Source organism: Bufo gargarizans, chromosome 2 (genome assembly GCF_014858855.1).
Source record: "Bufo gargarizans isolate SCDJY-AF-19 chromosome 2, ASM1485885v1, whole genome shotgun sequence".
NCBI lineage: Eukaryota > Metazoa > Chordata > Amphibia > Anura > Bufonidae > Bufo > Bufo gargarizans.
The window spans coordinates 696,164,394-696,187,809 of NC_058081.1; the positions used below are offsets into that span (position 1 = coordinate 696,164,394).

General features: G+C 42.4%; 1 protein-coding gene and 1 long non-coding RNA gene across 7 annotated transcripts in view; one reads left to right on the forward strand and one right to left on the reverse strand.

Moving 5' to 3' along the window:
* The window catches only part of SBK2 (SH3 domain binding kinase family member 2), an 84,687-nt gene extending 63,751 nt beyond the window's left edge, over positions 1 to 20,936 (forward strand). For all 6 annotated transcript variants that reach the window (XM_044282406.1, XM_044282407.1, XM_044282405.1 and 3 more), the window contains 3 exons: positions 8,891 to 9,066; positions 9,990 to 10,192; positions 20,268 to 20,936. In XM_044282406.1, the coding sequence (XP_044138341.1) occupies positions 8,901 to 9,066; positions 9,990 to 10,192; positions 20,268 to 20,813 (915 nt within the window). In that variant the 5' untranslated portion in view covers positions 8,891 to 8,900 and the 3' untranslated portion in view covers positions 20,814 to 20,936. The remainder of the gene's footprint in view (positions 1 to 8,890; positions 9,067 to 9,989; positions 10,193 to 20,267) is intronic.
* LOC122929005 overlaps positions 1 to 23,416 on the reverse strand; it is a 95,616-nt gene that overhangs the window by 64,313 nt on the left and 7,887 nt on the right. Inside the window, exon 2 of the long non-coding RNA XR_006387944.1 lies at positions 11,280 to 11,404. This is a non-coding gene — a long non-coding RNA (uncharacterized LOC122929005). The remainder of the gene's footprint in view (positions 1 to 11,279; positions 11,405 to 23,416) is intronic.

Here is a 23,416-nt window from a genome sequence, read left to right on the forward strand (position 1 = left end):
TCAGACTATAGAGACACTAAAACATCATTTTTTGGGTTTCAGAAATGCTATTATTGTGTAAAACTTAAATAAATAAGAAAAAGTATACATATTAGGTATTGCCACGTCTGTAACGATCTTCTCGATAAAACTATCACATGACCTAACTCCTCAGATGAACGCTGTAAAAATAAATAAATGAAAAATGTTCCAAAACAGCCAATTTTTGGGTCACCTTGCCCCATAAAGTGTAATAATGAATGATCAAAAAATCCTATGTACCCTAAAAATCCTCAACACTTTCTGCAAAAAACGAGCCCCTGCACAAGACGATCGGCAGAAAAATAAAAAACATATGGCGTTCAGAAAACCAATCCAGCACAATCTGCCTTCCAAAAACCGTATGGCATTCCTTTTCTTCTGCGCCCTGCCGTGTGCCCGTACAGCAGTTTACGACCACATGTGGGGTGTTTCTGTAAACCGCGGAATCAGTATTATAAATATTGAGTTTTGTTTGGCTGTTAACCCTCAATGTGTTAAAGAAAAAAAATATATAAAATGGAAAATCTGCCCAAAAAGTTAAATTTTTAAATTTCATCTCCATTTTCCTTTAATTCTTGTGGAACGCCTAAAGGGTTAAAAAAGTTTGTAAAATCTGTTTTGAGTAACTTGAGGGGTGTAGTTTCTATAATGGGGTCATTTATGGGGGTTTCCACTATGTAAGTCCCACAAAGGGACTTCAGACCTGAACTGGTCCTTAAAAAGTGGGTTTTGGAAATTTTCTTAAAAATTGTAAGAATTGCTTCTAAACTTCTAAGCCTTCTAACGTGCTAAAAAAATAAAATGACATTTCCAAAATGATGCCATCATAAAGTAGACATATGGGGAATGTTAAGTAATAAATATTTTATTAGGTATGACTTTCTGTTTTAGAAGCAGAGAAATTGATATTTGGAAAATTGTGAATTTTTCCAAATTTTGGTAAATTTGGGATTTTTTCATAAATAAAGGTGAAATATATTGACTATCATGAAGGACAATGTGTCACGAGAAAACAATCTCAGAATGGCGTGGATAAGTAAAAGTGTTCCAAAGCTATTACCACATAAAGTGACACGTCAGATTTGTTAATTTTGACCTGGACACTGGGGCATCAATGACCCTTGGTCATGAAAGGGTTAAGGGGCGTCGTGCGTCACTTCCTGGCATGTGACCTCGCTGACCAATCCTAGCCCTCCTGCGCATATATAAGTGGCTCAACCCCCTTCCCAGATGCCTCAGTGTCAAGGTCCTTGTGCTCTACTAAGGCTCCTGATAACCACTTGTGTTCCTTACTCGTATTTGTGTTACTGGATTCTGCTATCCATCTGATCCCTGCCTGCTAGCCTTGACTCTCCTGTTGCCAACCTGGTTTGCCTGACCTGTACCTGTGCCGCCTGCCCTGACCTTTCGCCTGTCTGACTATGCCTCTGCCTCATCCTTCGGTCCTGCACTGTTGCCTCTGGTAACAACTCCACCTGCCTGACTACGCCTGTTCTTCTGGTACCTTTCCCTGGTACCTCCTGGTCCGTCTGGACCAGCTGCCTTGTGTGCCTATCCTCCTCAAGAAGTAGCGACCTGGTGTTCCCCTCGGGAAAGTCTATCCCCACCATCAGGGGTACTGTGAAGAATCGAGGGGTTCACTTAGAGGAGGTAGGACACGTGGCACAGTGGGTTCACACCCGCTGGTTTGTGACAATTGGGCCCTTTTTTTATGTATTTAATGCAAATCTACTACAATTTCTATACTTACAGATTACACTAAACTCTGTAAAGTAATACACAAAAAAATATTACAAAGAGATTTAGGAAAGCTGCAGACTTGGGCAAACAAATGGCAAATTAAGTTTTTTGAGGGTAAATGTGAGGTTATGCACTTGGGCCAAGAAAATACATCTTATAAGTATTATGTATTATATAAATGACGTAAAACACAGGGCAAAGCTGCCATGAAAAGAGTCTTGGGGTTACTGGTGAATAGTATACTTCCACCCCATCCCGCATTATCACGTACATGTACGTGGGGGAATGTGGTGCTTTACCGCATTCCCACGTGCATGTACGTGATGCGATGAAACTGTCAGTGCACGGAGCGATGCGCTGACAGTTCAGTTTTAGTGCCGCCGGTGGGGAGCGAATCGCAACGCTCCCCGGCCATTACTGCAGATGGACCAATCACAGCGCATTGGCGCGATTTAGGGAGGTACTGTGTGTACTCTCCTTCTCTGATCGTCCCAATTCCTGTCAGGAAAGCGATCAGAGAAGGAGCTTTGTCAGAATTCACTCACCACAAACGGTTTAACCCCTTTTAACCCCTTCAGTGCCGAAACACCACTCTTCTGTGCCCCAATCAGTGACACAGATCAGTTCTGTGCCTCCCTTTTCATCCTGTCATCATCAGTTCTGTGAATCATCCCCTGCATCACACATAATTAACCCCTTCAGTGCCGATTTGCCACTCTTCTGTGCCTGTCACTCCAGCATGTCTGTCCGTCCGTCAAGACACCTGTCACTCCAGCCTGCCCGTCAAGACACCTGTCACTCGAGTCTATCTGTCCATCAAGACACCTGTCACTCGAGTCTATCTGTCCATCAAGACACCTGTCACTCCAGCCCATTCATCTGTCAAGACACCTGTCACTCCAGCTTCCCCGTCCATCAAGACACTTGTCACTCCAGCCTATCCGTCTGTTAAGACACCTGTTACTCCAGCCTGTCCGTCTGTTAAGACACCTGTTACTCCAGTCTGTCCGTCTGTTAAGACACCTGTTACTCCAGCCTGCCCGTCAAGACACCTGTCACTCCAGCCTGCCCGTCAAGACACCTGTCACTCGAGTCTATCTGTCCATCAAGACACCTGTCACTCGAGTCTATCTGTCCATCAAGACACCTGTCACTCCAGCCTGTTCATCTGTCAAGACACTTGTCACTCCAGCCTATCCGTCTTTTAAGACACCTGTTACTCCAGCCTGTCCGTCTGTTAAGACACCTGTTACTCCAGCCTGTCCGTCTGTTAAGACACCTGTTACTCCAGCCTGTCCGTCTGTTAAGACACCTGTTACTCCAGCCTGTCCGTCTGTTAAGACACCTGTTACTCCAGCCTGTCCGTCTGTTAAGACACCTGTTACTCCAGCCTGTCCGTCTGTTAAGACACCTGTTATTCCAGCCTGTCCGTCTGTTAAGACACCTGTTACTCCAGCCTGTCCGTCTGTTAAGACACCTGTTACTCCAGCCTGTCCGTCTGTCAAGACACTTGTCACTCCAGCCTGTCCCTCCGTCAAGACACCTGTCACTCCAGCCTGTCCGTCAAGACACCTGTCACTCGAGTCTGTCCATCCATAAAGACACCTGTTACTCCAGCCTATCCATCCATCAAGACATCTGTCACTCCAGCCTGTCTGTCTCTCAAGACACCTGTCACTCCAGCTTGTCCCTCTGTCAAGACACTTGTCACTCCAGCCTATCCATCTGTCAAGACACCTGTCACTCCAGCCTATCTGTCAAGACACCTGTCACTCCAGCCTGTCCGTCCATCAAGACACCTGTCACTCCAGCGTGTCCATCTGTTAAGACACCTGTCATTCCAGCCTGTCCGTCAAGACACCTGTCACTCCAGCCTGTCCGTCTGTCAAGACACCTGTCACTCCAGCCTGTCTGTCCATCAAAACACCTGTCACTCCAGCATGTCCATCTGTTAAGACACCTGTCACTCCAGCCTGTCTGTCAAGACACCTGTTACTCGAGTCTGTCCATCCATCAAGACACCTGTCACTCCAGCCTCCTGTCCGTCTGTTAAGACACCTGTCACTCCAGTCTGTCTGTCCATCAAGACACCTGTCACACCAGCATGTCAGTCCGTCAAGACACCTGTCACACACTCCCAAGTTACATAAAAAAATTATAATTTACCCTGTAACTAAGTGTGCCATCCTTCTGTGTGTACATACTTGTGTCCTGTGCTTGAGTGGCACCATTCTTTAACATATAAGTCTCCTATGCCCCATGTGGATTCGTGCCACCTATAATTGTAAAATAATACATTAATAAACCTTTTCTGCCCCAATAAGGATATTAGCACTACTCTGTGCCCCATACTAGACCCCTGTATATAATTTTCAGCCTCCTGAGGCTCATCACCAGCCATCTGTGCTACCTGTGACACCTGTCAATAACTGCCAAGTTACTAAGGGAGTTTTTATCTTAAAGGATATACAGGATTTAAGTTCGTGGTTCAATAAAATAAAAATAAAAAGACCAAAAAAAAAAATCTATGTTACTTTACAGTTTAAAATGACTAAACGGCTTTTCACTGCCGAAGAGGCATATGCCGTAATTTTTGAGGACACTGACTCCAACAGTGGAGATGAAGTGACATTTTTAGTTTCATCTTTCTCAAATGATTCATCTAATGATGAACCCCCTTGTAGGCGTCCTAGGGGTAGTGCACAGTCGCAGCCCCGTACAAGTGACTCTTCATGGATCCCCGCAGATAACTATGTGCCCCAGGTGCCTGAATTTACAGCCACTCCAGGCACCAATGTAGATACCACAGGTTTCTGTAAAATTCTTTTTTTTTTTATTATTCTTCACTGATGACCTCATTAACTTGATGGTGGAAGAAACAAATATATATGCAGAGCAATTTATTGCCTCCCATCCAGACAGTTATCTTTTAAGGCCGCACAAATGGATCCCTACTGACAAGACTGAAATGAAAAAGTTTTAAGGACTTCGACTAAGCATGGGCATTATATAAAAAACAATACGTTCATATTGAAACAAAGATATTCTTAATCACACCCCTCTTTACTTTCTTGCCATGACCCAAACCTGTTTCAAAGCTATTTAAAGATTTCTACACTTCAGCAATAATAATGAATGCCCACCCCCAAGCGACCCCAGTTATGACAGACTCTTTAAAATTAGACCTGTGGTTGACCACTACAATTTCAAATTTGGTCAATTATATACCCCCCGAAAATGCCTCTCAGTGGAGTGGATGAATCATTGGTCCACTTCAAAGGCTGATTAAATTTCCGCCAGTACCTGCCCAATAAAAGGGCTAGGTATGGCGTGAAGTTGTATAGAGCCTGTGAAAGTGTATCCGGGTATACATTGCGATTTTGTATTTACGAGGGAAAAGATTCAAAAATTTAGCCTCCCGATTGTCCCCCCGTTCTGGGTATAAGTGGGAAGATAGTATGGGATTTAGTCCACCCCGTTTGACCACAGATACATCTATATTTGGACAACTTTTACAATAGTGTCCCTCTCCTGAAGTGCCTTGCTGCCAGAGGCATAGGCACATGTGGCACAATTAGACAAAATCAAAAAGGGCTCCTTTATAGATCAGACTGGTGCCGTGGGGAAAGCAGGGCTCTTTGCTCAGATGTTATTATTATTATTATTTATTAATAAAGCACCATTCATTCCATAGCGCTGTACATATAAAAAGGGGTATAGATACATAATACAGACACTTGTACTAAGCATGAACAAGACTAGTTACAGACTGGTACAGAAGGATAGAGGGCCCTGCCCGTGAGGGCTTACAATCTACATGCTATGTGAGAAGGACACAGTAGGTGCGGGTTGAGTTGGTCATGGCGGTATAGAGGTAGCAGGGTCACTGGTTGTGGGCTTGTCTGAAGAGGTGGGTTTTCAGGTTTCTTTTGAAGGATTCCACTATAGGTGTAGGAGTCTGATATGTTGGGGTAGCGAGTTCCAGAGTGTGGGGGATCCACAGGAGAAATCTTGGAGGCGATTGTGGGAAAAGATGATAATAGGAGAGAAGGAGGTCTTGTGAGGATCGGAGATTGCGTGTGGGGATGTATCGGGAAAGTAGCTCAGAGATGTAGGGAGGGGACAGGTTGTGGACGGCCTTGTATGTATTTGTTAGTATTTCGAACTGAATTTGCTGGGCAATGGGGAGCCAGTTAAAGGATTGGCAGAGGGGAGAGGCAGAGGAATAACAGGGTGGATTAGTCGGGCAGCAGAGTTGAGGATAGATTGGAGGGGTGCGACAGTGCTAGATGAAAGGCCACACAGGAGGATGTTGCAGTAGTCTAGGCGGGAGATGATGAGGGCATGTACAAGCATTTTTGCAGGCTCAAAGTTGAGGAAACTGCAGATGCTGGAGATGTTATTGAGTAGGAAGCAGCAGGTGGTGGAAAGGGCTTGGATGTGCGGTCGAAAGCAGAGGGCAGGATCCAAGGTCGCGTCAAGGCAGAGGACTTGGGTGCCCGGGGAGAGTGTGCAGCCATTGATCATGATAGATAGGTCTGTTGGGGGGTTTGAGCAAGATGAGGGAAAGATGAGGAATTCTGTTTTATCCATGTTAAGTTTTAGAAAAAGAGAGGAGAAGAAGGATGATATGGAAAATAGGCATTGTGGGATTCTGCATAGTAAGGTGGTGATGTTTGGACCAGAGAGGTAGATTTGTGTGTCGTCAGCATAAAAGTGATAAGTGATACTGAAAGCCATGGGACTCTATGAGCTGTCCCAGGCCGAAAAAATATAGATAGAGAAGAGTTTGGGTCCTAGGACAGAGCCTTGCGGGACACCAACAGAGAGAGGATGAGACGAGGAGGTGGTGTGAAAGTGGGAGATGCTAAATGTCCGGTCCGTGAGGTATGATGTGATCCAGGAGAGAGCCAGGTCAGTGATGCCAAGAGATGAGAGAGTTTGTAAGAGGTTACCTGCTTAAATAGGTCCTCTTGATGGGTCACATGACGCGGCCAGCGTCACATGACCCATGACCAGCATCTCAGTACACCTGAGCGCCGACTCAATAACTTCGGCGCTCAGTTCCCTACCTGATCGTTGTCTAGGAGATGGAGGATGCCTGCCGCACTGAGGAGACGTGTGCGCCTGCTGCGTCTTTGCTCTTCCTCATGAGCGGGATGTCGCCGGCTCCCCATCACAGAAGGTCAGTACAATTACAGCAATACCAAATTTACATCGTTTTTGTTGTGCTTTATAAAAAATAAAAAAAATGAATTCTGACCCCAATAACGTTTTACAGTAGTCCCTCGAGTTAATATTAATTGGTTCCAGGACGACCATTGTAAGTTTAGAAAAATAAGCAGATAACTAAAACAAATAAAACAAGTCCTTACATATAACAGTCAGAAACAGCTGCTAACTAGCAACTAATACAGGTATTTTGAGTCTAGTTTCAACTTACGATGGGTCAGAAAAGACCATTGTATGTTGAAAATATTGTATCCTGAGGCCATTGTATCTTGAGGGATCACTGTATATTTTTTTTAGAGAGCGGTGTAGTGGCTCTTTTTTTCAGAGCTGCAGTTATTGCTGATACCATTTTTGAGTGTGTATGATTTTTTTAATCACTTTTTATTCACTTTTTTGGGGAGGCAAAGCTGGCGTTTTGATTTTTGTTGTTATGTTCTTGACTGATACATTTATATTTTGATAGTTCAGGCATTTTTGCACATGCTAATACCAATGATGCTTTTGTATTTTATTTTTTATTTATTTGTATTTGTAAAAAGGGGAAAGAGGGATTTGAATTTTAAATTCTCTTGTTTTTTAATGTTTTAACAAAAAAAAAATTAACTTGATTTTTAGCCCCCCTAGGGGGACTTAAACATGCGATCATTAGATTGTAGATAGATAGATAATAGTTTACCATAGCAGTCTATTGCAAAAGGCAGGACTCAATAGGAACTTTGCTTTGGCAGGCCTGGGAACCATTTCAAGGCTCCAGGATTCCATAGCAACCAAACAGCTCCCTTGATCGAGGCTCAGGGGAGTCGTTCATTCACTGGGAGCAGCCCTCTCCCGTTAATTTATCCCTTAGCTGCCATGGTTACAATTGACCACGGCATCTGAGGGATTAGAGGTTTGTGATCTAACACAGCAGACATGATCTGGCTATAGTGCCCACTCCTCGTTTAAAAACCCGCTTTCCGCTATGTATATATGGGGATCAGACAAGGTGTTAAATGTGTCTAAATATATGCTGTTGTTTTAGCAAGTGGTCATGTCCAAAACATGCCAAAACTGCTCCACAAGAAGGCATAAAGTAGGCACAGACAAAAAGCTTGCACAAAAGTTGTCTAAAAGAAATTTGTGTCCAGCATGTATACACTTCATATATATTGCATAATCCATATACAAATGAGCAGGTAAGGGCACCAAGGACAGGCCCAAGCCACTCTGTGCACCTACGTTATATAACATATACATCAAGTGAACAGAAAAGAAAAAAAAATAATTATGGCTCTTGCAAGGCTGAGAACCAACAAAAATTTGTGAGAAGTTTTTTGGTCATAAAGGGGTAGAAGGTTGCAATTTAAGGTATCTTGTTTAAAAAAATTCTCTCCGAATCATGTACCAAAATCTGATATATGAAATTTAAGTTTTTCCACCAATTCAGTCCAGTTATGCAACAAAGAAGCTTCTTGTCCTCCTTTAATCGTGGTTTATTATGGTTGCCTTTTTATTACCATTCAGAATCCATTTAATTATTGAAAAAGCTATAAATCAATAGCTCGTCCCTGTACATTCACACAAACCCGTCATATGGCCATTTTCAAAACCAACTGAAATCAGTGGGGCTATCCACACGGGCGTTTTTTTTTATTTTTTATTAAAAGGCCTCTTCATTCATAGTACAAATGCTTAGCTATCTCTGGCGGCCCCACAGAGCTGAATGTAGTAGCGTACATATGGTACCCCTGCTTCGTTGAAATAGGGGAGAACGGACCTCTGTTCTCGTGGCTGGCAGAAGCCCCTGCAGTCACGCCCTACCAATCAGACAACCATCCTGTGGATAAGGAATAAGTTGTCTTCATGGGACATCCCTTTAAATATCAGAGGTATTTACATAACATTTCTGTTTCTTTAGGTCTGGAAACATGGACCCAAACAATGGTTCAGTAGAAGATAATTTGCTAGAGGAGATGATGGAAATTACAGGTCAGAACCTCATTACAATAAAGGTCGATGACCATTACAAATTCATCAAACAACTGGGAAAAGGAAAATATGGTCAAGTGACTCTGGTAATCCATCGTCAAAAAGGTAAAAAGAAACAAATAACGTGAATATATTAAAACGTGTTCAGTGAAATCATTCAGCGTAATTGTGTGTGTGTTATGGCTTAAACTGATCGCTTCCCACTCTCGTGCCTGCTGGAGCCAGTTTACTTGACTTTGTGGCGTTATGTTTGCAAAGAGGTATCTCCAAAGGAAAGAGAACCACCTCATTAGCACCACCTTATGGAAGTGGCTCCCTATGAGTCAAAGTCTACCTCGCTTTAAAACATCACAAGGGAAAATAATCAAGTCAGATATCCATCTGTAGACAGCTGTCTCAGGGTGTTTGTCCCTCACAGGACTTTGACTCATAGGGAGCTACTTCCAAAAGGTGGCACTAGCAAGATGGTTCTCTTTCTCTGGGAGATACCTCATTGAATATTATTTTCCCATGGAGCATTTCTGTTTAGTCTCCATACACAACTGCAAAAATTAGGTGAAAAAAAAGTCTATAAACAATGACTGCAGAATTTGTGATACTGCAGAAAAAGGGAAGTTGTCCAGCCTGTCTTCGTGGTGATCCAAAAAGCACTTTATTGAGTATCAAATGTGAAAAACATCCAGGTACAGGTTGCATATGTCTACGCGTTTCGGGCAGAAAACAATTTAGCCCTTACTCATGACTGCTCAAACTACGTTTATTTTTGAATAACTTGTGATGCTGTCCGGTATATAATGTTCTGCAGCCATTGGTAGACACGGCCATGGCACAACTATAGACAAAGTAATAATCATATGGACAGTCACAAAACATTCGTAAAAGCCTGCCATTAACTTTCTCTCCATGATAAATGCCCTTTCCTGAAGGGAGACAATCCCTTTAACACGTTCGGCTTTGTTTTAATACAATGTAAAATGTGATCTATCAATATTATATCTTGACATTATTTTAATTTTTCTACTTTTAAGGAACACCTATGGCTTTAAAACTCCTGCCAAAGACTTTTACCAAGCGGCAAAACTTTCTGTATGAATACTGTGTGGCTCTCTGTCTTTCATCTCACCCAAACATCATTGGGATGTTCGGCATTGCATTTGAATCTTCTGATCACTATGGGTTCTTGTATGAAGTTGCTCTGCATCAGGATCTTATCTCCATTATAAAGCCAACAGTAAGTAAATGGATGTCAGTATCCTAATATAAACAGTATTGCTGATATACTGTAGAGTATAGTCAGGATAGTACATGACCCAGGATTCAAAGAACACCAAAAGAAAATCCCTTTGTCATTCGCCGACCCGCCCCACCATACTAGTTACAGCACAATGTATCAGCTGTACCCAGAATGTTACTTATGTTACTTAGTAGGGGTGGAGACCTTCACACGAATAGCCAGAGGTGGGTGGTCATAAAGAACTCGGTGGTCAAGTAATAAAACGTGAATTTTATCAATGCTATATTAAGTCTACTGTATTATACGTACTGTATAAAAGATAATTCATATCCATTAATATCCATACGCATGATTGAAGTCAATGGGTCCGCAGGGAGATGCAGAGCACACATGGCCGGTGCCCACGTTTTGCGAATCCGTGGTTTGCAGTCTGCAAAATGAGCATAGCCGTCACACGTTCGTAATGCACTGATTGCCTGATTTTTGGAAATGTTTAGGATTTGAAGGCACACTCACTTTTGTACATGTTAAATCACTGTTTTCTAAGGTCTTACCTTTTTTGTGACTTTATTTTTGGTCTTTTTGATGATTTTGTGAAGATGTGTGTATGCAGTCATAAGCACCAGTGGCAAGAATAAACGCTATACATTTTAACTTTTGGTTGTGCCTAAATACCGACTTGTTACAAAATTGCATCAAGGCACTCAAGCCTCTTCGAACAGCTCATTGTGGGGGTGCAGGGTGTTGGACCCCCACCTATCAGATACTGATGACCTATCCTGAGGATATATAAGGCATCGGGTCCATATTATTTATAATGTCTGTATTCACTTTGGAGTGTGACAAATGCTCCAGGTTGAGGGCATGTCCTCTTTTAAAGGGGCGGGGCATAAGTCCAATATATTTGGTATATCCCTTTTCCTGAATCTTTCTTCTTCTCCATTATCAAAAATTCTCAGGTATGCATATTTCTCTGTCAACATTATCAATTCGTCTTTTTCAATTATATTAGTGAGGCATGTACACATAAATATGTGTTCTGCAACGCTGTACATATACATGATTGCGCCCGTGCGCCTCTTACCATTCCGCCCATAACTTCCGGCTTACAGCGCGTTCTGTTCGGCTCTGGTATAGTTGCACAGAGTGCTTCTTCTTCCCTGCATCTAGTGGTGGTTACCACGCATGCGAATCACTTTGAGGTCGGAGCTAAGAAAGAGGGGGTGATTGACACTTTTAATATTATTATTATTATTTTTTTTCTTTAAACTTTTTTTCACTTTTTATTTATTAAATATTAGCCCCCTTAGGGGGCTATAACCTGGGATCTTTTGAACCCTTGTTCTATTCACCCTAATAGAGATCTATTAGGGTTAAGAGGATGTGTTAAAAATATATATTGCTGCTGTCACACACAATAGTCCTTACAAGAACTTTTGGGTCTCTGAAACATTTTTGTACAAAAAAAATATTCAATTACACTCCCTACACTCTCTGTCCCTTCCTATGCTCAGCTCTCCCTGACTACGAATGAGCCGAACATGCGTCGTAGGGTGCTATAAAGCACCCGATGACGCGTTCCGGCCAGCCAATCACTGTAATGCCAGTAGCCAACATGGCACTCTCCCTGCTGAGCTGTGCCTCGTGCACAGTTCAGCAGGGAGCTTACCATGGCAAGATGGCAACTTGTACTACTTCCAAATAAATGTATCTTCCTTGCAATCACTGATGACATAAGAAGAGGTTAGAAGTGCTGGCCAGCCAGATACAATTTTTGAAGTCTCTGTATAACATACTCTGCATATAATAGGACTGATGTTTCTGTGTGAACAATAGTGTACACCAGATGCGTTTTGGAACTGGCTAGGTTCCCTCCTCTGTGGTTGTAATTCAGTAGATTTCACATTAATTAAAAATTGTATCTGGAGGTTGGAGTCCCCTCCTCTTTGGTTGGTATTACTTATTTTGTATATATATGCATGGTGGACTTTACTTGCAGTGTTTTTGTATTTATGGGTCTTTGAGTGTCTAAGAACAAGTACATTAGGTATTGTCCGGTATTGCCTACCCTTTATACAGGTCCTTCTCAAAAAATTTGCATATTGTGATAAAGTTCATTATTTTCTGTAATGTACTAATAAACATTAGACTTTCATATATTTTAGATTCATTACACACCAACTGAAGTAGTTCAAGCCTTTAATTGTTTTAATATTGATGATTTTGGCATACAGCTCATGAAAACCCAAATTTCCTATCTAAAAAAATTAGCATATCATGAAAAGGTTCTCTAAACGAGCTATTAACCTAATCATCTGAATCAACTAATTAACTCTAAACACCAAAATTCATAAGTGGTCAAGGAGGTCAGATCGAGGCGTATCTGCCTTCTAGATTATCCGGAATATAATTGTCACTCTAAAAGAATAATCTTAAAACATAACATTTAATATTATTACTGATAAAATCCTAGATACTATGTGCGAAAAAAAAAATATATAAAGAGATGAGCACGGTGTAGGACCATTAGTAGCTGTGGCCCATGGTCATCTCAGTATATTGAAAATAGATTTTAAGTGCACGGCGGTACTGGGGCGATTTTAAGTGCACGGCGGCACTGGGGCATCCTACATGCAGCTACACACATCGGTCTACTGCATTATCCTTAACCCCTTATCTATGGGGTAGCCCACATAGGAGCCGACCATCTTTGTGCACCTACTGACCATTTTGACTGACCGTGTCATTTTTGGTCTGCAGGCCTTACCACTTTATTTAGGATTGACCTGCTTTATTTTTCTACATCATCTCCCCTGATGAACTGCCCAATGTCCTGGCAGTGAAACATGCGTGTAGGGACAATGCTCATGCATATTTAGGGACATATAGTTATTAGAGTTAGGGAAAGGTTCCAGACAGGGTCGTCCTTTCAAGGACGAGTGCCCTGTGGTCAGGTTGCTACCACACATCTAGTTTATAGGGTACTGGTTAGATAGCCATAGGAGTTCCATAGGGACCCTGCACACATGTGTTTGGTTATCAGCTGGTTGCTATCTCCCTATTGATTCATCCGACCATCCATACAGGAAGAACGACTACTTGAATATCGTGTGTTGAAGCAGCCGACAACCTCCCCTGGGTACCGGTAGGACACACTGGTTACCCTCTCAGTGCCGCCGTGCACTTAAAATCTATTTTCAATATACTGAGATGACCATGGGCCACAGCTACTAATGGTCCTACACCGTGCTCATCTCTTTATATATTATTTTTTTTTCGCACATAGTATCTAGGATTTTATCAGTAATGATATAACTCTAAACACCTGCAAAAGATTCCTGAGGCTTTTAAAAACTCCCAGCCTGGTTCATTACTCAAAACCGCAATCATGGGTAAGACTGCCGACCTGACTGCTGTCCAGAAGGCCATCATTGACACCCTCAAGCAAGAGGGTAAGACACAGAAATAAATTTCTGAACAAATAGGCTGTTCCCAGAGTTCTGTATCAAGGCACCTCAGTGGGAAGTCTGTGGGAAGGAAAAAGTGTGGCAGAAAACGCTGCACAATGAGAAGAGGTGACCGGACCCTGAGGAAGATTGTGGAGAAGGACCGATTCCAGACCTTGGGGGACCTGCGGAAGCAGTGGACTGAGTCTGGAGTAGAAACATCCAGAGCCACCGTGTACAGGCGTGTGCAGGAAATGGGCTACAGGGGCCGCATTCCCCAGAAACAGCGGTAGAAGCGCCTGACCTGGGCTACAGAGAAGCAGCACTGGACTGTTGCATGTCATTCGGAAATCAAGGTGCCAGAGTCTGGAGGAAGACTGGGGAGAGGGAAATGCCAAAATGCCTGAAGTCCAGTGTCAAGTACCCGCAGTCAGTGATGGTCTGGGGTGCCATGTCAGCTGCTGGTGTTGGTCCACTGTCAATGGCAGGGTCAATGCAGCTAGCTATCAGGAGATTTTGGAGCACTTCATGCTTCCATCTGCTGAAAAGCTTTATGGAGATGAAGATTTCATTTTTCAACACGACCTGGTACCTGCTCACAGTGCCAAAACCACTGGTAAATGGTTTACTGACCATGGTATTACTGTGCTCAATTGGCCTGCCAACTCTCCTGACCTGAACCCCATAGAGAATCTGTGAGATATTGGGAAGAGAAAGTTGAGAGACGCAAGACCCAACACTCTGGATGAGCTTAAGGCCGCTATCGAAGCCTCCTGGGCCTCCATAACACCTCAGCAGTGCCACAGGCTGATTGCCTCCATGCCACGCCGCATTGAGCAGTCATTTCTGCAAAAGGATTCCCCACCAAGTATTGAGTGTAGAACTGAACATAATTATTTGAAGGTTGACTTTTTTTGTATTAAAAACACTTTTCTTTTATTGGTCGGATGAAATATGCTAATTTTTTGAGATAGGAAATTTGGGTTTTCATGAGCTGTATGCCAAAATCATCAATATTAAAACAATAAACGGCTTGAACTACTTCAGTTGTGTGTAATGAATCTAAAATATATGAAAGTCTAATGTTTATCAGTACATTACAGAAAATAATGAACTTTATCACAATATGCTAATTTTTTTAGAAGGACCTGTATATATAGTGGGTCCATTGTCTGTTATTTGCTACAATACATATTTTTAAATTATTTTTATATGGAGTGTACTGTATGGTTCTTTATAGAAGTTAGCGATCTATTAAGTGGTACCTATACAATTTTTTGGGATTGGTGTTTAGTCCTTGTATGTGACACATGATCAACAATTTCCTAGTGCAACTACTGCAGAGCAAAAATCCCTTTAATACTTTAAGGGAATGTGTCATCCAAAAAAATGACCTATTGATTAAAACACATTTTTGGGGGTGAAAAGATTACAAAAAGATTACAAAAAGAATTTAATTTTTCATTTTTTTTTCTGTTTACCGGAAATTTTTACAAATATTTTAATAGTTCAGACATTTTCAGAAGTGGCAATACCTAATATGTTTATTTTTTATTGTTTATATATTTCTATATCTAAAACTGGGAAAGAGGGGGTGGTTTAAACTTTTAATATTTTTTTTTTTCTTTAAACTTTTTTTCACTTTTTATTTAATAAATATTAGCCCTCTTACGGGGCTATAACCTGGGATCTTTTGATCCCTTGTCCCATTCACTCTAATAGAGATCTATAAGAGTGAATAGGATTCTGCTGAGCTGTGCCTTGTGCATTTTCAGCAGGGAGCTTACAGATTCCACGAAATTTGGGTTTCTTTGTTGGCTGCCAAAACAACCTAGAAGACTTGGTCAGATTTTACCCTGCCTGGTGCTGCTGTGCGAATGGTTATACGTCAATTGAGCGACAATTACTAGTTTAGGGCTTGATTGCTATTGTGTTTCTTTCACATCTCTTAATGATTTTAACTGCATGTTAGAGCCCCTACTCAGTGTTATTCATTTCCCATGTCACTATCTATATATTTTTTTTTAAATACTCAAATCCTGCAGCTTTTGCACTGGTCACTAAGCCTAATAATAGGCACCATTCTTGCTCTGTACAGATCAGGGAAAAATTACGATGGCAAAGATCACTTCTATATAGATAACACCGGATCCACCATTCACATGGTCACAGATCATGCCTAGAAGTCAATGGGTTGCCCTCCTATCCATTGTGACTCTGGCCCATGGTGGCTGCTGTAAATTATATCTCTAAATGCTGTTAAGGCAACATGGCAGCCCCCATAATCAAGTTCGGGAAATAGAATAAAAAAATCTGCAATTGGAAAATAAATACAGATTAGAAAAAATATATGTGTTGCTAACTGATTTTAACAGCAGAATAAAATATAGGACACTTCCTTTAATTCTATGCACTTGCAATACTAGAGTTTGTCCTCTAGATGTCACCCGCTCACTTTTATGCTTTCATGTCATTTAGAGTATGTTCACAAGTGTCTGATTTGCATATTGTAAACTCAACATATTCTATACGAGATCTCAGGCTTGCACTCTGATTTCTGCCACAGATGTGCAGTGTGAAGTGCCGCCAACTCACAGCAGGGTTAGACTAGAGATAAGTGAATCGATTCAACTCATCAAGCACAGTTCTTCACCTGTGAGGGTTTGTCCCCGTGGCTGAAGATGCCTCAGCCAGCCCTGACAATATTGTGCTGCTTCTCCAAGTGGCGGCACAAGAGCAGCGACTGGGCAGGTGCCGCAACCCTACCTAGTTGCTAAGTTTTAGAAAAATATTTTTCATTAGGTCTCAGATCAGGCCAGCAATCAGACCCCCAATGTTAATAAGCCCCTTAATCAGCTCTCATATCAGACCCCCAATGTTGTTGTTTTTTAAATCAGATCATTTTTCTTAAATTTTCTTAAATAGCCTGCACAATATACATGCAACAGCCAATAATTACCAAAGCATTACATGATCAGTCATAAAATTAATTCCCTGAATACAATATGTAACATCCGGCATAGTAGAAGACCTACATGAGATCAAGTAATATTGTTATACAATATCCATTGTACAAACCAAGTTTCCCACCCCTTTTGGTTTAAAGACAAAATACCGTCCCTCCCTACCCAACTAAAGCCCCCACCCGAGCTATGGAACGGGTCCGACCTCCAAAATCGGTTACATTATCAATACTTCCAAAGAATATCCACTGGTGTACTTCTCTTATCTGTTTAACGGGCCACTTCACACCCATCTTATGTCAATCTTCAGACAGCACATATCCAAAGCTAATTAGAATAAAGGAGATAGAAATCACAGAGAAACAAGGTCTTTGCTACTACCCACCACATAGCACAGTTAGGAAAGAAAGCTAATCCGGGCACTGTATCCTATATTTCTCCCAATTTTCCCATATTTTGTTAAACTTCGTTACACATTTTCTTTTAATATATACACCTTTTTCTAAGCGCAGTATATCTGACATCCTATAAAGAAATTCTCCCCTAGACGGAGATTGGGGTCTAAGCTAATATCTGGCTATCAGTTTCCTAGCTTGAAATAACAAACGCTGTACTCCCAGACGATGATGACGGTTTTTGATGTCCAATATCCCGACCACACATGCTCTTGGCCCAGGTGTAACCGTTATATTATATGCATCTTTTATAGAGGCCAGAACCGCGGTCCAGAAGCTCCGGAGCTCCGCACAATCCCAGAACATGTGTAACAAGGATGCAGGACTTATGCCGCATCTAGGACAATCCGCACCTGCCCGAACACCTATCCGGCATAAAAACTCTGGAGTCCTATACACCAGGTGTAGTAAAAACAACTGCCCCTCACAAACTGACAATTGCGGAGTGAGCGCTAAAAGCGACTTCCATTGCTCTTCTGAAATCGTCCCGACCTCATTTTTCCATTTAGATTTAACTGCTAAAACATCTTGTTTCAGTGATTTCACATACAAGTTCCTGAAAGTGGATGATATCAGACCGCTCGAGGAACTGTTTGTAAGAAGTTGCTGAAACAACGGCACCTTAGTACATTTCAACGATAAGGATTTAGCCTGTGTCTGAAAGGCATGCCGTAGTTTCAGAAATTTATAAAAGGCCGAGTGTGGGAGACCAAATTCATTTCTTAACTGATCAAAGGACTTAAAAACATCAGCACTCTGTAGCTGACATACATACCTCACTCCTTTGCGCTCCCAGGGTGAGAAGCCATCTAAATGGAATAATTCAGGCAGGTGCAGATTTTTCCATATAGGGGAAAACTGCGTAAACCCTTGTATTGATAGCAGCGCCCGACATTTCTGCCAGACCTTGTGTATCATGAAAAGTGTGGGATGCCCTGTCAACTTGCCAACAAGTCCACTATTTTCCAATAAAGCAACCAGAGAATTGTGACCAATAATGTGTGCCACCAGTCTGGCTGAGGCAATATCCCCAGGAGTCCTCCCCCATCCCCTCAACTGTTGCAATTGAGCCGAAATGTAGTAGAGCCATGCATTCGGGACTGAAAGCCCTCCCTCCTCTTTTCCTCTCTGCAGTGTGTCTAGTCTAATCCGGGCTTTTTTATGGCGCCAAATCAGATCCCTAAATAACCTATCAATTTTTATAAATATCCTGCGAGGAATCCATGCCGGGGAATTATGTAAGACATACATGAGTTTGGGCATGAGAATCATTTTAAGAAGGTTACTCCTCCCAATTTCAGACAACGGCAATTTGCACCAAGCCTTAATCTTAGCCAACATTGTGATCAAAAGCGGCTTTATATTAAGTTTAATATAACTGTTAGGGTTTGCGGTAACTAATATCCCCAAATACTTGACCTGATGCGCAATCTGCAATGGACTGGACTGTGGGAGGAGAGTCATAGCAGAATCATCTAACGGTAAGAGAGTGGACTTATCCCAATTGATACGGAGACCAGACCTATCTCCAAACTCCCGTACAAGTGCCATGACAGGACCTAAGGACTGTTCCACATTACCCAAATATATTAGCATGTCATCAGCATATAGGGACACCCTCTCCTCCCAGGTCCCACAGGGAAATCCTATGATCCTATCAGATGAGCGCAACAAGCAGGCAAGCGGCTCAATTGCGATAGCAAACAGAAGGGGGGATAACGGGCATCCCTGACGGGTTCCTCTTCCCAATCTAAACGACTCTGAAGTTCCCCCATTAGCCTGTATCCTAGCCGTGGGGCAGTTGTATAACTGAAAATAAAGGTCTTCCCAAACCCCATGACTCGCAACACCTCCCAGAGATAACTCCATTCAACACTATCAAAGGCCTTAGCCGCGTCCAATGAAAGGATGACTCGACCTCCGACAGACTCAACCCTTCTCTGGATGTTAAGAAAAAGCCGTCTAAGATTTACCGAAGTAGATTTGTCAGGCATGAAACCCGCCTGATCCCTATGGATGGTAGTGGAGATAACAGACTGTAAACGATTCGCTAAAACTTTCGCCAAGATCTTAATATCAGAGGTCAACAGTGAAATTGGTCTGTACGAGTCAGAGGATCTAGGATTCTTACCAGGTTTGGGCAGGACCACTACGATAGCCTCTTTCATAGAAGCAGGAAGATTTCCTGATTGAAGGGAATCATTAAAAACCGACATTAGATGGGGCAATAGGACACTACTATATTTAAAAAAAAAACTCTATCGGTAGTCCATCTATCCCCAGGGCTTTCTCATTGGGAAATGCTTGTAGCGCCAATTCCAACTCAGTGAGTGTTAAAGGGCCATCTAGACATGCCACACTTTCCGCCGACAGTCGCGGAATTTCAATCTCTGCAAGATAAGTAGCTATATTGGTAAAATCCACCTATAATTTAGTCCTATACAGGGATTCATAATAGGTGTTGAATACTGACAGAATCTCCTCATCTGAAGAAGACTCTTTAGATTGTAGTGTGTCATAAATCCCGGGGATTTATTTGAATTTGTCCTCAGGATTTATGACACACTACAATCTAAAGAGTCTTCTATAGACATAGTCGGGACACCAGGTCTCTGAGATAACATCAATTTAGAGACCATAAAACTTTCACACCCCTTATCTGTAAGATATTTAAGGACTCATTCTCAAGATCTTTGATATGTTGTTCTGTTATTTTTCAAATGTCCATTCATTCCCCCATGTCTCTGTTCTTATTGTATATATATATTGCTGTTTCTTCATATATTTTTGTAGTATGCCTGATGAAGGGACTGGTGATGTCTCGAAAGCTCACTTTGTAACATTATTACTTCTATTTTTGTTAGCCATTAAAAGGTATCAAATCTGCAATACTCTTATTTTGTTTCTCTTAATGAGAGCACTAAAAAAGGCATCTAAGGGTATGTTCAGACTGAGTTTTTTTGGCACGGGTTTCAGAGATGCACTGTAACCACCTCCCGTTTCCTTCAATGGGAGGCAGTACCGAAGTTGATGTGGCTGAGGATTTTTCCTGTACGGTTTAAGTAAGAAGGTGGTGACAGCCTCCCTTTAACATAGCCAGTGAAGAAACTGACCATGGCCATTTTTCAGAATTTTCACGTTAGCTTTCATTTCCTGTAATGTTTTACTTGTTTGGTTTTTTTTAAACATAGATTACTTCTTATTACAGGAAGGTGTGCCGGAAGCGGTTGCCAAATTATGCACCAATCAACTAGTCAGCGCGCTTGAGTACATTCATAGCAAAGGTCTGGTCTACAGAGATGTCAAGCCTGAAAACGTGCTTCTTTTTGGTCCTGACTGTCAAAGAATCAAACTAACAGACTTTGGCTTAACTCGTCCCAAGGGTACGATGCTTAAACTTGTTTCGGGGGTCATCCCCTACACTGCACCGGAATTGAGCAATACTCAGAATGGAGACGCAGTATCAATAGATTTCGCTCTTGATGCCTGGGCCTTTGGAGTGCTTCTCTTCTGTTTGCTGACAGGGTATTTCCCATGGGAACAAACTGTAGCATCTGACCCATTCTTTGAAGACTTTATCATATGGCAGGAAACTGGAAGCCATGAACATTTAGCTTGGCACTGGAAAAAATTGACATCCGAGGCGATGGATATGCTCAAGCAGTTATTGGCCTTAAATCCATGTAACAGGAGTCCTGTGAGCAAAGCCCTATGGTATTTGGACTATGCATGGAAGGCGGATACATGGAAATAAGCGGCCTACTTACACAGTCCCTCCTCCCTGTACATTTAATATTAAAATTTACATTTATGCTATTCTGTAGTATTGTAATGCCATGTATTTAAGCAAGCAGTAAAGCGGTGTCTTCTAAAAGCATTGTTGATTTGTCTTTGAGCAATTTTTGCCTAATGTAATCATTATTGGACTTTGGTACTAGATACACAACTCACTTTGGGACAAGCAGACTTGTCCCATTACAGCAATTACACCTAAAGCATACCAGTTTAAAAAAAAAAGATTGCAGAATGGCTGTGCTTCTTTGTATAATCATAAATGTGAAGGAGCGGGTGTTTTTGTGGTTCCCTAAAGTCTCTTTCAGCCATATTATTTCAACTGCACAGCTTGATGCATTTCACTAAGAAGCAATAGGTGTCTCCCTTCTGTTGAATCAGGTTCAGGGGCTTAGCTAGCTCTGACATGCCCCATTTCCTGTGAACCAACTTCTGAGTCTCTGTTACCAGGGATGGATCATGCCTGACAACAGGAAGTGGACTGCAAATTAGGTGAAAGTGAGAACCCTAGTAGGCATGACTTTACAGGTTTTTTTTAGGTGGATGCAGGCATATTTTTTAAATGAAGTGATTTAGAAATGTGTTAGCTACACCATTCTCTATTAAATGAAATGAAACTGTGTGAAAGTACAGTGACTCTTTAAATAGGAGCCATCCCCTCTCCTGACATGTCTGTTTCGGTAACTACACCCATTGCCTAAGAAATAACAATTCGGGAGCATCTAATTCTTATGACTGTATGTGTGATTCCTTAATTATTGGTGCCCACTCGGGAGTTGAGTTAGTACCATAGAAGCAAAGTGCCTGGTATTTTACACAGCAGAAATTTGGTTGCAGAGTCCGTGATTGGCGACAACACTGTACACTGACTTTTAACTCCTCAGATGCCGTTGTGAACTGTGACCATGAGTGCTCAATTAGTGAGAGTGCTGCTTTCTCAGTGACTGATCAGCTACCCCATGATAAGATTGTGGCAGCCTTTCAGTTATATCGCAGCCTGGGCCTTATGAAAGCTTTGAGGCTTGTTAGAGCTTGAAATGAATGAACCGATTTTTCCCATAGACTGCAATGGTAAATCACTGAAGTCAATGGGACAAGTAATCAGTTGATCACATGTGAAAGTCCTCTAGGATGACTAAAACTAAGTAAATGCAAGGATTTGGAGATACTATATCCCCTATACTATATCCCCAGAAAGCGCCTAATCAGTGTGAGGAGTTTTATAGGCCAGGCAATGCTCCTATGGAATTCTGGGAAGAGGGTATGCAAATCAGTTCTTTGTCAGCTCTGCTTCCACCAGATGTAAGGTAGCTAGCTATCTTATATTCCGGCAGGATGTTCCGGCAAAGAAAAGTCTGACAGAATTCTCTAGATCCAGCACTGCAGGATGCAACCGGAACGCCTGTCAGCCCCATTAGGTACAATGGGGTCAGGCAGAGATCTGGCCGCATTCCAGCAAATCTGCAGAGAATCAGGCGGACACAAACCACTGCATGCTGCGGTTTGTGTCCTGTCGATTCCCAGCATTCTCTGCTGGATCTCCATGCCGCATGTGTTAAAGTAGCCTAAGCCCGAACCACATCTGCAGACTGCTGTTTATGGGTGATTGTCCCTTATTAGTGCAGAGAGTACTGGTTTAACTGGGTGAGAGGCCTAAGTCAGGTTTAAAAGCTCAAACATTGATAGCTGCCTTACATCTGGTGGCATTAGAGGCAGAGCTTGCTAAGAGCTGATTTGCACACCCTATTCCCAAGATTCCAGAAAAGCATTGTCTGGTGTCACGTCCAGGGGACCCTGGGTAAGCCTCCGGGAGGTCTGGAAAACAGGAACAGGCGAAACAGACCAAGGTACAATAGAACTTTATTTCACAAGTAATAAAAGCACATGACAGAACCAGGAAACCACAATGTACTGCAAGGATCAGCGGGAGTGAACCCACTGTGCCACTGACTGGCAATACTCTAGAGGGGCATAACTAAGCAACACCAGGTCTTCACTAGCGCCTCTAGTGGTGAGGATAGAAGTGAGCCAAGGTAGTTGCAGGGGCTACTCCAGGGCGTGAACCAAGTCAGTGGCAGCAGAAACAGGCTGGCACGGAGATACCTACGAAGGTAACTAACTATCAGAGATACAAGGGTAACCAGGAACAACAGACGCTGGAACCTAGGACAGAACAGAACAGAACCAGATCCCTACACCCAAAGTATAGTAGAAGCTAGTTGGCCCCAGACAGAGCTGCAACAGAAGGCAATTCCCCCTACAGGGAAGCCAGGGACCCTCTTCCGAAGGCAGACAAGAAACACGCAGATCCAGACATGGACAGAAACAGACGCAGATAAGCTCTGCTAAGCTAACGGACACAGGGCAAAGCAACATCAAGGCATAACAATATCACAGAACAGGTACGGATCAGACAGGAAACAAAATGACATAAATGCAGAACTAGGCGATACCACACCGAAGTGTAGCCAGAAAGCCCCTTGGGTCAGCGACAAGGGACTACACCCAGCAAGCAGGACCAGGACAGACATACTCACAGACTGAATGGAACTGACTGACAGAACA